The sequence below is a fragment of the Canis lupus genome, chromosome 34 (genome assembly GCF_048164855.1).
Source record: "Canis lupus baileyi chromosome 34, mCanLup2.hap1, whole genome shotgun sequence".
In the NCBI taxonomy this organism is placed as follows: domain Eukaryota; kingdom Metazoa; phylum Chordata; class Mammalia; order Carnivora; family Canidae; genus Canis; species Canis lupus.
The window spans coordinates 27,274,035-27,286,160 of NC_132871.1; the positions used below are offsets into that span (position 1 = coordinate 27,274,035).

Sequence of the window (12,126 nt, forward strand, 5' to 3'; positions counted from 1 at the left end):
GACATGATGATAATAGAATAAAAAGGCAGCATGTAAAATTGTGTTTATAGATAGAAATCTATTATGGAATAGAAGAAAACTGGAAGATAATATACCATAATGAGAATAGTTACAGGGTTGTGAGTTTTTTTGTTTGTTTGTTTGTTTTTTGTTTGTTTGTTTGTTTTTTGGTTGTGAGTATTATGTGTTTGGCCATTTTGCATTCTTCTGTAGAGTTTTTTATACTTTTTAATTTAATACATGTTTCTTGATTTTTTAAAAATCATCTGTCATACCCTATTGTGGGCACTGGGATGTGATGGTAGATGGTAGTAGGAAAGATCCCTGCCTTCGTGGATTTTTAATTCTGGTAGGGCTGATACAATAAATTAGCTTACTACAGATTACAGTATATGCCAGAAAGGATGGGGAGCAGATCACTCATCAAGAAGAATGTCTGATGATTTCCCTGAGATGGTGACATTTGAGCTGAGCCTGAAGAATTAGAAGCAGAGGACGCACACTACAGGCAAAGGGAATAGCCAGAGGAAAAAAACGTGAGGCAGGAAAGAGCTTGTTATCTAGAACTATGAAAAGGAGACCAGTATGTCTGAAGGGCTGTTATAAGCAATGAGGTTCAAAAGTGGGAAGCACCCAACCCAGACCTACTGGCCTATTAGGTCACAAATAATGATTGTGGATTTTATTTTATTCTAGATGTAATTAGAATCCATTGAACATAGATAGCTCTTTTCTTCATTAGAAGACAATAAAAAAAAATGCAAGACTAAGAGAATGGTTTGGTGAGGAACCATTTAGGCTGGTAGCCCAAGAATATAACTTGTTGTTAAATTAAATGAAAATTACATGGGAGAGTGGCAGAGGAAATGTGTCTTGTGATTAGGAACACTATTCTTTGATATGATCCTTTGATATAGGAGGCCCCAAATGAGGTCCTTTTCTTCCGTGGATGACCATAAAGTTTTAAGTTGGCCAGAAGATTGCAGGAAATGTGCCCTCCCTAAGGAGATAAGCATATACTCTAAGAGATGTCACACTGTTCCCAAAAGCAGTCATCATGCAACCGCCACCCCTGCCAGCCTGCTGCTAACTACTGCCTTGACTTCCAAAGGCAGGAAGGAAAAGGCTATCCTCTCCACAGCTCAGAATCCTTCTGCATTTTCATGCTTTCACAGGGATATTTTCAGAGAATCTGCACAAATAATATTGCCATCCCCCTTTTAGACAAGTTTATATCCCTTTATGGTTGACTTATTTTTGTACCATACTGTACGAGCTTAGGGGCTAATGTTATTAATAGTAGTTTTGGAAAAGCATTTCTTTGAAAAGTGAACTTTTCAGTTAATAACTGTGCTGATAAGCAAAAATGTTAAACTGATCATTTTTCCTCTTTTAAAAAGTTTTTAAATTGTACTGAAAGCTTTTTGACATTATGCCGCAGTACATGTCCTTTCTGTATCTAGTCCTCATTTTGAGGCTATAAGTAACTAAATAAATAGCCTAATCCTGGCCAATTTTGAACTCTACTCTTTTTGTCAGCCATTTAGACATTATTGGGAAGTGTTTTCATTTCTGTTTAATAGAATCCGGTTGCTATGGTGTGGTACCCTTGAATAGCTTTTGGTCTTGCGTGCCATTTCTGTGATGGTATATGATATATATATCATATATATATCATATTGGGGGATTAGACTCTGGGTGTCTGGCCCAAGTCAGAGAAGCTGTGAACTTTCCCTTTACTTCCTAAAAATATTGTGCTGATATTGGAAAAAGCATTAGATTCCCATATGATACAGGACAAGATAAATCATCTTTAATACCAACTGGAGAAATTTTGTTGGATTATAAACTAGTAGGATCCTTTCATCCACTGAAATACCAGTGCGTGAATTTTGGGGTATAAACCTATACTTTGGGTGCTATCTCTTTTTATCTGTCATACATAGATAACCCTGTAGTTACTGGTATTGAGAATTGCAACATGGGCTCAAAGCAGGAAAAGACTATAAAACTGGGATCTTTAGAAATCTTTTAATCTGCTTCCTGACCTGATCACATTTCAGGTGAAGAATCTAAGATGTGGAGGTGTAGTGTTGGGTGGTTTGTGGTGGAAGTGAGCCGAAACCTCCGGTTTCATTGAGTGTTACCTGTGGACTGAGGACATTCAAAATGGCTAGTCCTATAATTCAAAGTGTGCTGGACTCTTCCTAATTTGAGCCCTGCAGCTGGAAGTGAAAACAACTGTCCTGGATGGAATCCCTCCCATGAGAGTAGTTCCTTTTCCTTCTCAGCTATAAGGATGAGGCCTTCCTGAACAGGGAGCATAATTACCACTTAACACAAAAGAACAGTTTTCCTTTATGCTGGATGTATTCTCATATTTTAGGAGTTCTGAATGTCCTTAGATACAGCCTGGTAAATAGAATTTCTAAAAGTAATGTCTCTATTGAAAACTCCTTTGGCCAAAAGATTTACATTCATATTGTCCATATTTCATTAATGCTGCTTTCTTTCTCTATCATATTTTTCCCTACCACAAAGAAAGAGAAATGATTTGAAACGACCCCATGACATGAAAATCAAATGTTGAAAAGGAAAAGAAGGGAAGATAGGTCTTTGCCTGATTTCCTTTGACCCCGTCTGGCTTTCCTTTACATATCCTAGTGCTGGTTGTCCTGGTGTTCTTTTCATATTCAGCACATGGATGAGCTTGAATTGTTCCTTTGTTAACTCAGAAGCCTGCAAATGATGAAAAGATTATATATGCAGCAGGTCAAATTTGAGACAGTTTTCTGAATTAAAAAAAAAGTTGTGTTCAGTACCCTACTCTAAAATTAGGGAAATGGAATCAACTGATGTCTAGAGAAGAGGGAAGGGCATATGTGTCAGAAATTGGTGTAAAGCACTGGTCAATAGATATTTCAGCATATAGACCCAAAATGTAGGCAACCAACTTATTGAAAATAGTATCTAATTCAAAACAACTAATATTTCCCAAGCAAATATTTGGCCATTTAACGAGAATAGTGCAAGTGCAAAGAATAAATGCAAATCAATGAATTTGGTTCTTTTTCTGTAGTCTGATGGTTTTTACATTTCTGGACACCAGGATGTGCTTGCCATCACATGTAAATATGGATGAAAATTTATTTTCTGGTTGATTAGGAATGTGCACATCCTTTGGTTTCATGTGGGTAACAGATGTCTTGTGAGTAACAGATGTCTTGGCTTTTACAGACTAATTGGCAAAAAGGGGGAAAGGGGGCTAATTAAAGGGGTGGGAGGAGACGCAAGAAAAGTGCAATCTTTCTTGTGGGGAAAACTCTAATAGACCTCCTTATTCTGGGTAATTACCTCCTTCTTCAACTTCATTTGCTATCTTTCCATATGACTCAAGTACATTATAATGGGAAAGTACAAAATAAAGAAACATAAGGCTGGACTACTGTCTGCTAACAGCCAGATTTATCCTGTCATGGAATATTCTAGTATAATTGACTCAATTAACATCAGTCTTTTAAAAAACAAAATATGAAAGCATAAGTCTAATCACTAAGGGCAACTTATGTTTTAATTGGCAGCACAAGGGTTCTATGTTGAGGGTGGTTGATATAAATATAATTTAATTATATACCAAATGTAACCATATAGTGGTTTGGTGGGAAACGAAAAATGCAAGACTGAGTATGTTGTATGTTAGTGATACATCTTAGGTTTCTTTCAGTTTGTTGTTTGTTCTCCATCAGTGCTCTGGTACTACCAGTTGACCTGGAATAGATGAAAACATTTAGCCTATGTTTGAAGCTGTTATCAACAAATTCTCAGTTTTGTCAGTGTTTTCCATTGTGCACCATTTAAAGTGAGGTGGTATTTACTGTGTCTTAACTCTATCACCTGGGTCTGAATTACTATTCTTATTCATACCTTTTATTTAAAACTGAAGGAAATTTTTATAGCTTGTTAAACATTCTATGAGTATCCATATCATTCCTTGATAAGAGCTATTATATAATCATATTTATAAGGAGCTAGTAGTCTTTCAAAGAAAAAGTATCAGGTTAGGTATTTAGAGGTTTACACTTGATACAAAACTTAGACAATCTGAAAGATAAGGTTACTTATGTAGATGCACACACATGATAATTGACTCTTATTTAACCTCCTGTCTTCTCAGAAAATAAGTAGGTACAAATTTTTTTTAAAAAAGTATCATTGTGTTTTAAAAGATAATTAGGATAATACAGGGCAACATCTCAATCATCAATTGTTAATTATTAACTTCTTTCTGCTGTATTAGAATTATATTTTATTCAATTGCGAGAAATTGGTGAGGTTGGAAAATGTTTTATGAACCTATCATTTAAAAAATTTTTTTAGATATGTATCAGCTTTGGTGGGGGCAGAAACAACATTGCTTGTATAATCTAATAACTGCTACATTAATTCAGCCATTTGATCTTTTTGACCCTCATATTTCATTATCTAGAAAACGGAGACGATGGCATCCCACATTTGCACTGGGAATTATGCGTAATGATAAACATACATGAAACTAACATATGTTTAATTGTTGAGTGCTTTATGGTTGTCTTCCTTCCATGAACCCCTCTTCTGTAGTTAATTGCATTGATTTCCAGGTAGGCTTTTCCTGGAAACAGAAAATTCATGGAGACTCTGATGAGGAGTCCAGTAATAACTGGTTTGAGACTGTGTGTCAGGAGACTTAGTCTTCCCAACTTCAGCCCCTTAAAATATGAGGATAAAGAATAACCACAGTGGGTTAAGTTTCTTCAATGTCAAAACGTTTTCTATATTTTGCAGTTGTAAATTTCTGTGAATTAAAAAAATCATGGAGTCATAAAATGGTGGCACTCTGAGATTTCAGGATTTGGGATCCACTACCCTGACCCCAGTTCATTTCCCATTTTCAGAAGTAGGCACTGAGGCACTGTAAGGTCAAATATCATCTCTAAAGGCAATGAGCATGTTAGTGACAGAGATAGAACTGAGACTTTCTTTTCCTGAGTTCTTTATCTAGACCATGGCCAAACACCACCCTGCTGTGTGACTCTCTAGATTCTAATCTGGGCCATTTGAAGAAGGAGAACATTCAAGTTACTCCACAGAGTAGAGAGGGATGCATTTCTTTGTTATGCCTCTTAAATTTTTTTTTCATTTATTTATGATAGTCACAGAGAGAGAGAGAGAGAGGCAGAGACAAAGGCAGAGGGAGAAGCAGGCTCCATGCACCGGGAGCCTGACGTGGGATTCGATCCCGGGTCTCCAGGATCGCGCCCTGGGCCAAAGGCAGGCGCTAAACCGCTGCGCCACCCAGGGATCCCTGTATGCCTCTTTTTTTTTTTAAATTTTTTTTTTATTTATTTATGATAGTCACAGAGAGAGAGAGAGAGAGAGAGAGAGAGAGGCAGAGACACAGGCAGAGGGAGAAGCAGGCTCCATGCACCGGGAACCCGACGTGGGATTCGATCCTGGGGATCGTGCCCTGGGCCAAAGGCAGGCGCCAAACCACTGCGCCACCCAGGGATCCCCCCAGTATGCCTCTTAAATGGTCTTACAGCCTAGTCCATTCAGCCATTCCTTTATGGATTATGAATGTATTTCAATTGTTAGCATAAGACAACCAGCTTTACCTCCTCTGGTAGGGCAAGTCATAGTCACTGATGGTTACATAGGCTTCCTGTGCGCCAGAAATTGTTCTAAGAGCTTTATGTAGATTAATTTATTCTTCACAACAGTATGAGGAGGTATATTATTCTTCTCTTCATCTTTCATATAAGGAAATGGAAGCATAAAGAGGCCAAGTAATGGCCAAGATTCAAAGCTAATATAACGGGGATTTGAAGGCGTTTGTCAGATTGGAATTGAAAAGTACTAGAGAGAGATTCCACTGACAGAAGACACCTGATTGGATGGATAGTGACAATATGAGCTCTCTTTTATACAAGGAAAGGGACTTAAAACATTTTTCAGATCACCTGGATTTTATACATCTAGCTCTACTGAATCCTAATCAATGTAGATTACAAGGTTCTACTGTAGCACATACATACCAACAAATGCGTATAGTTGACTGCTGAACAACGTGCATGGAAAGGCACCAACCCTTCACACAGTTGAAAATCTGCTTAATGTTTGACTCCCCCAAAACTTCACTAATAGCCTCCTGTTGACTGGAAGCCCTACCAATAACATAAACAATTAACACATATTTTGTATATTACATGTATTGTATACTGTATTCTTACAATAAAGTAAACTATAGAAAATAAAATGTTATTAAGAAAACCATAAGGAAGAAAAAGGATATTTAGAGTATGGTACTGCATTTATTGAAAAGAAATCCACTTACAAATGGATGGGTGTGGTTGAAACCCATGTTGTTCAAGGGTCAGCTGTAGATTTGTTTATATTAATCTCCCTTAGAATAAACGGAGGAGTGAGCTATTATGTTTGGCCCAATGTCGTTAATAAAAGAATACTTTATTTTATGATGTATTTCTTTTATCCCATAATAAATATGTTTATAGAAATGGTATTTTTATATCAATCAAGAAAAATGACCAGAGGAAAGATAATTTTTATTGGTCAATATGTAATTTGTTCTTTCTTACACAGTTATGTAAGAATATTATCCATATTTGCCCTTATATTGATATTTGAAGTCAAGTATAAAAATTATTATTTATGTATCAAAAATTGTACAGTTATAACAGTTCCAATTTCAGTAATTAGCGATTTAAAGACTTCAATTCCAGTAAAAAATGATTTTTATTATAAAACTTGGTGCATTCAGATAATTGTGGGGAGTAGTTATGATTTAACAGAAAACTCATTAGAATAATAATACAAAAGGCTTATTTAGTACTGTACTATTTAAAAACAATGTAATTAAATAAAATTTGAATAAATTGTCACAACCACTGAACTTCATGCTGATGGATATTTTACATCAGCACAGAGGAATGCTGTGTCACTTGGAACATGTGAGTTCATGAGCGTGTGGGGGGGGGTGTTTGTGTGTGTGTAGTAAGTGAGGAGGATCGAGGAAATTTATACAGTGGACAGATTAGCAAAGTCCAATTTTTGAAAGTTTTATTGATGTTGAGATATTAAATTCTACTGTTGATGTATTTTGCTTCATGGAATAGATGTGTTCATTAAAGAAAATTGCCTGAAGGTCATGGTCTCTGTTCAGATGACTCTTATTCTATGATGTATTTCTTAGTGAAGAGGGGGAAAGTGTCATGGCTCATCAGTGCCTACTATGACAATAGCAGTAATATTAACACATCATCGAATATAAGGGTAAAGAATCACACTTTTTTGTTTTGTTTTTAGAGCGGTAAATTTCTATGATTAGGTTTGTGTTTAGAACATTCACTTAAAAGTTCAAGGGAGAAAGGGTCAATGAACAGAGCACCCTGGATGGTTTGGTTACTTAGCTCTCCAACCACAGTTTACAAGTGATACTGGACAGCACCCCTTGGTTGCTGTGTGGCGGTATCCCAGCATTTCATGAGAGCTGTTGACTTAGAAATAGGCCAATTGAGTTTGAGAAGGAGGGACTTAGACCATGGCCAAGAAAATGGTTTTATAATGTAGTAGCAACTGAATAAAGTCACAAAAATACAAGCAGTAGTAAATGATGATTGGGCCACCTGTGTAATAAAATGCATGACTGCTGAGAACAGTAGCCTGTGTTTATCCAGTGCCGTTCATTGAAATCCTTCTTCAATTCTAATTAAGATTGAATTCTTAAATTCAAGTATTATGAAATAAATTTGCATGATATTTCTATATCTTAAAGCTTTCTGTCTTACACTTTTCAGGATTGAAATGTGTCTGTCTTTTGTGTGACTCTTCAAACTTTACCTGCCAAACTGAAGGAGCATGCTGGGCTTCAGTTATGCTGACCAATGGAAAAGAACAAGTGATCAAGTCCTGTGTCTCTCTCCCAGAACTGAATGCTCAAGTCTTCTGTCATAGTTCCAACAATGTTACCAAAACAGAATGCTGCTTCACAGACTTTTGCAACAACATAACACTGCACCTTCCCACAGGTAATGCATTTATCTTTGTTCATTCCAAATGTAATTGTACTCTTGGGAAATTATAAGCATAGTAGGCCTTCATCATCCCATGATGTTTCTTTAAGTAAGAAAATCCATTTTATGTCTCTCCTTTTTTTGACTGGTGACATTCTCTAGAGCCTAGATGAGGTTGATTTTTTTTTAAATTGCACAAGACTGTCAAAACATTGACAACAGCATAATAATTTTGAAGACATTTGTCCACGTGGATTGTATTTTTTGAAGTGATTAATGGACCTAAAGTAAAATGCCAATTTGTATGAATTCTTGTAAAGGAAAGAAATTAACACATATATGAAGAAAAAAAAAAGATAAAAGGAAGCAAAACTAAAATTAGTAGATTGCCAACTTTTATGGAGACAAACTCTTTTTCTCATGGGCACCTTCTGCATATCTTCTTTGCCTGCCCACACTCAAGTGCAAGCACTTATGAGCAGAAAGATGGAGGTAGGATGGAAAGTAACTCTTCCTTATTGTGCAGATATAGTCTTGCCTTTCACCCAGTTTCATGGTGCTTTATCCTAATTTACAAGACACTGACAATCAGTCTGGTGTTTTTTCAGTAATTTTGGGGATGTTAAGGGGCAAGTAATTAAAATCACAAGCTAATGTATGACCTGAAAATACTATGTAGTGGGTTTTCTTTATTGTTTATTAATTTAGTAATAATCCAGTGCTTATTGATATGCTAATATAATATCTTCACACAGATATATAGTCTTATTTACAAAGTGACATTTTAAGGTACCATTATCCAATCTCAGGTCTTCCTGCGTCACCCTATCAATATCCTACTCCGGTATTTTTAACCAATTTTTTTTTCAATAAATTCACGGTTCCCCTTTCCTACCAAAGAACATTTATTTTATGCAGAAACTTGGCGTCACTACCACAAAGGAAAAACTGGTTTCCTTACCATATGTAGAAGACAACTATGTACAAAACCAAACATAGCTACTGCATTCCAGTGAAGTGTTTTGGATTTTCTCTGTGTTTAAGAGGGAGAAGAATGCGATGTTCAAGACATACTGGTACAAAATGAGGCTTTTTGATCATCAGCAAAACTAAGAGAACTAAAGAAAAAATTATCAATCATTATGTGATTCAGTGTTATTTAAATCATGTTTGTTGACCACTCCAAATGGTCTCAAGAACCCTTAAAATCATTTCATGAATCACCACTGGTACTTGTCCCACTCTGGGAATGTTCTAATTCATTATACTACCTATTGCAGCCTTAGAAGTCATACTTGCCATATTTCATCTTGCAGTCTTGATTCTTAGACCACACTTACTCCCCTGCCTCAGATTCCATAGACTTCCTTGGTTTGGTGGTGATCTGGCATTTGTTCTGGGTATTTTTCTTCCCTTATATTTTTCTCCCAGGGTTATGTATGGGCCCAAGACAGCCTGAAACGGAAGTTCCCTGTATCTGATGCTGGTCTTCCCGTGACCAAGATCCAAAAATTAAGGGGGCGGTAGGTCTGCGTTAGGCTGTAGTGGTGGCATCTTTGAGGAGGCTTCTCAGTAAAGAATCACTCACAAGACCACATTCAGCCATTCAGGATGGACACAAGACCGTAGTAACGCTGAGAGCAACAGTTCTTGGAGGACAAGATGGTTCATATGCAGTTGGGCAAATTAAAGAAACTCGGTGTAGCTAGAATGTAGGACCTCTCCAGCCTAACAGTAAGCTCTGCCTAACAACTACTGAGAACCTTATGTTCTACCCTCAAGTCCATGTAGGAACCAGTCTTTTTATTTAAAAAATCAATTTTATTGAAGTATAATTTAGATATAAAATGCAGAAATTTTGAGCACACGGTTTGATAAGTTTTGACACACATATACCCCATGTAACCACCACCACTTTTCCATTGCCTCAGGATGTTCTCATTCAGGCCCCACTTTGACCAGGGCTAGATTGATCTATTTTCTATCACTATAGACTAGATTTATTTTTCCCAGAGTTTCACAAAATAGAGTCCTTCTGGAAGATACTATTTTGCACATGGCTTCTTTCATTCAGCATCTTTTTGAGATTCATTCATGTTGTTGGGGATATTAGTAGCTTGTTCCTTTTTTTATTCCTGGGTGATACCCATTATATGAATATAGTATAGCTGTTGCTGTTTTCCCTGTAACCCACTGATGAGTATTCAGATCTTTTCCATGTGGGGGCTGTTAATAAAGGTGCTATGAACATCTAGGTATAAGTTTTTGGATATATGTGTTTTTTTCTTCTCATGAGAAAATACCTAAAGGTGGAATCCTAGGATCATATAAGTATCTACTTTACAAATATAATCTCCCAAGTAGTTTTTAAACTGTACTGTTTTACACCCCCCACAGAAATATACAATAGTTCCAGCTGGTCCTATTTTTACGGTCACCTAGGATAATCATTTTTTTTAAATTGTAGCCTTTCAAGTGATTCAAGTGATTGTGTAGTGGTATTCCACTGTGGTTTTAGTTTGCATTTCCTTGATGATTAATGATATTCAGTTATTTTTAGGTGCATATTGGACAGTTGTGTATCTTCTTCTATAACATGTCAAATCTTTGCATGTTAAAAACATTGAGTTATCTTCTTATAGTTGAATTTAAAACTTCTTTATATATTCTGAATAACGAGTCCTTTATCAGATATGTGTATTCTATTTTCTCCCACTCTGTGGATTGCTGTTTTCATGAACATGCCTTTTGCAGAGTAGATTAATATTTGATGAAGTATGTATTTTGCTATTGTTTTTATGTGTCATGCCTTAAATGGGGAAGTCTTTGTGTACTCAAAGGCTGTAAATACCCTCTTTTATGTTTTCTTCCAGAAATTTTAATATTTCAGCATTTACATTTAAGCCTATATTCAGTTTAACCATAATTTGTGTTACTATGTGAGGTTTGTGCTACTATGTGAGGTTTAGGTGAAATTTTATTTTGTATATGGATCTGAAGTTGTTCTAGCATCAATTGTTTGAAAATCTATCCTTTCAATTACCTTGCCACTTGGTTTGAACCACATATATGAGTGACCATATATATGTGGGTATATTTCTGGCCTTGCTCTTCTGCTTCAGTATTCTGTATGTCTATGTTTATGTCACTATCCAACATTCTTTATTATTGTAGCTATTGTAGCTTAATATAGTAAGTATCAAAGTCAGGTCCTGTGACCTCTCCAACTTTGTTCTTTTTAAAAGTTGCTTTGGTTCTTCTGAGTCCTTTGCATTTCCATTTAAATTTTAATTTTTTTAAAATTTATTTATGATAGTCACACAGGGAGAGAGAGAGAGAGGCAGAGACATAGGCAGAAGGAGAAGCAGGCTCCATGAACCGGGAGCCTGATGTGGGATTCGATCCTGGGTCTCCAGGATCCCGCCCTGGGCCAAAGGCAGGCGCCAAACTGCTGTGCCCCCCAGGGATCCCCATTTAAATTTTAGAATTAGTTCGATGCTTTTTGCAAAAACACATGCTGAGATTTTTATGAGATTGAGTTGAACGTGTAAGTTATTTGAAGAAAATGGTCATGTTAACAATATTAACCAGGAATATAATATGCTTTCCCATTTTTTAAATTCTTTTTCAGTTACTCTTAGCAATGTTTCGTAGTTGACAGAGAACAGGTCTCGTATGTATTTCCTGGAATGTATAAGTATTACCTGTGTTTGGGTGCTGTTGTGAATGGTGTGTTTAATAGCTCCATGTTAATTATTAATATATGAAAATAAAATTAATTTTGTATATTGGCCTTATTTCCTACAAGCTTGCCAAAATGAATTATATGAGTTCTGGTAGCTCTTTTTAAAAATTCTTTGGGATTTTCTACATATATAATCATCATATCCGTGAGTACAGACAATTTGACATCTGTTCTGATCTGTATGCATTTTATGTCTTTTTCTTGCTTTTTTGCACTAACACTGCTAATATGATGATGAATAAGAGCGCTAAGAGTGAAGATCCTTGCCTTTCCCTGACCTAGGAATAAATGCACTCCCTCTTTTACCATTAAATA

General features: G+C 36.2%; 1 protein-coding gene across 3 annotated transcripts in view; it reads left to right on the forward strand.

The window, feature by feature from the left end:
- The window catches only part of ACVR1C (activin A receptor type 1C), a 79,703-nt gene that overhangs the window by 22,478 nt on the left and 45,099 nt on the right, over window positions 1-12,126 (forward strand). For all 3 annotated transcript variants that reach the window (XM_072811422.1, XM_072811424.1, XM_072811423.1), the window contains exon 2: window positions 7,851-8,081. In XM_072811422.1, the coding sequence (XP_072667523.1) occupies window positions 7,851-8,081 (231 nt within the window). The remainder of the gene's footprint in view (window positions 1-7,850; window positions 8,082-12,126) is intronic.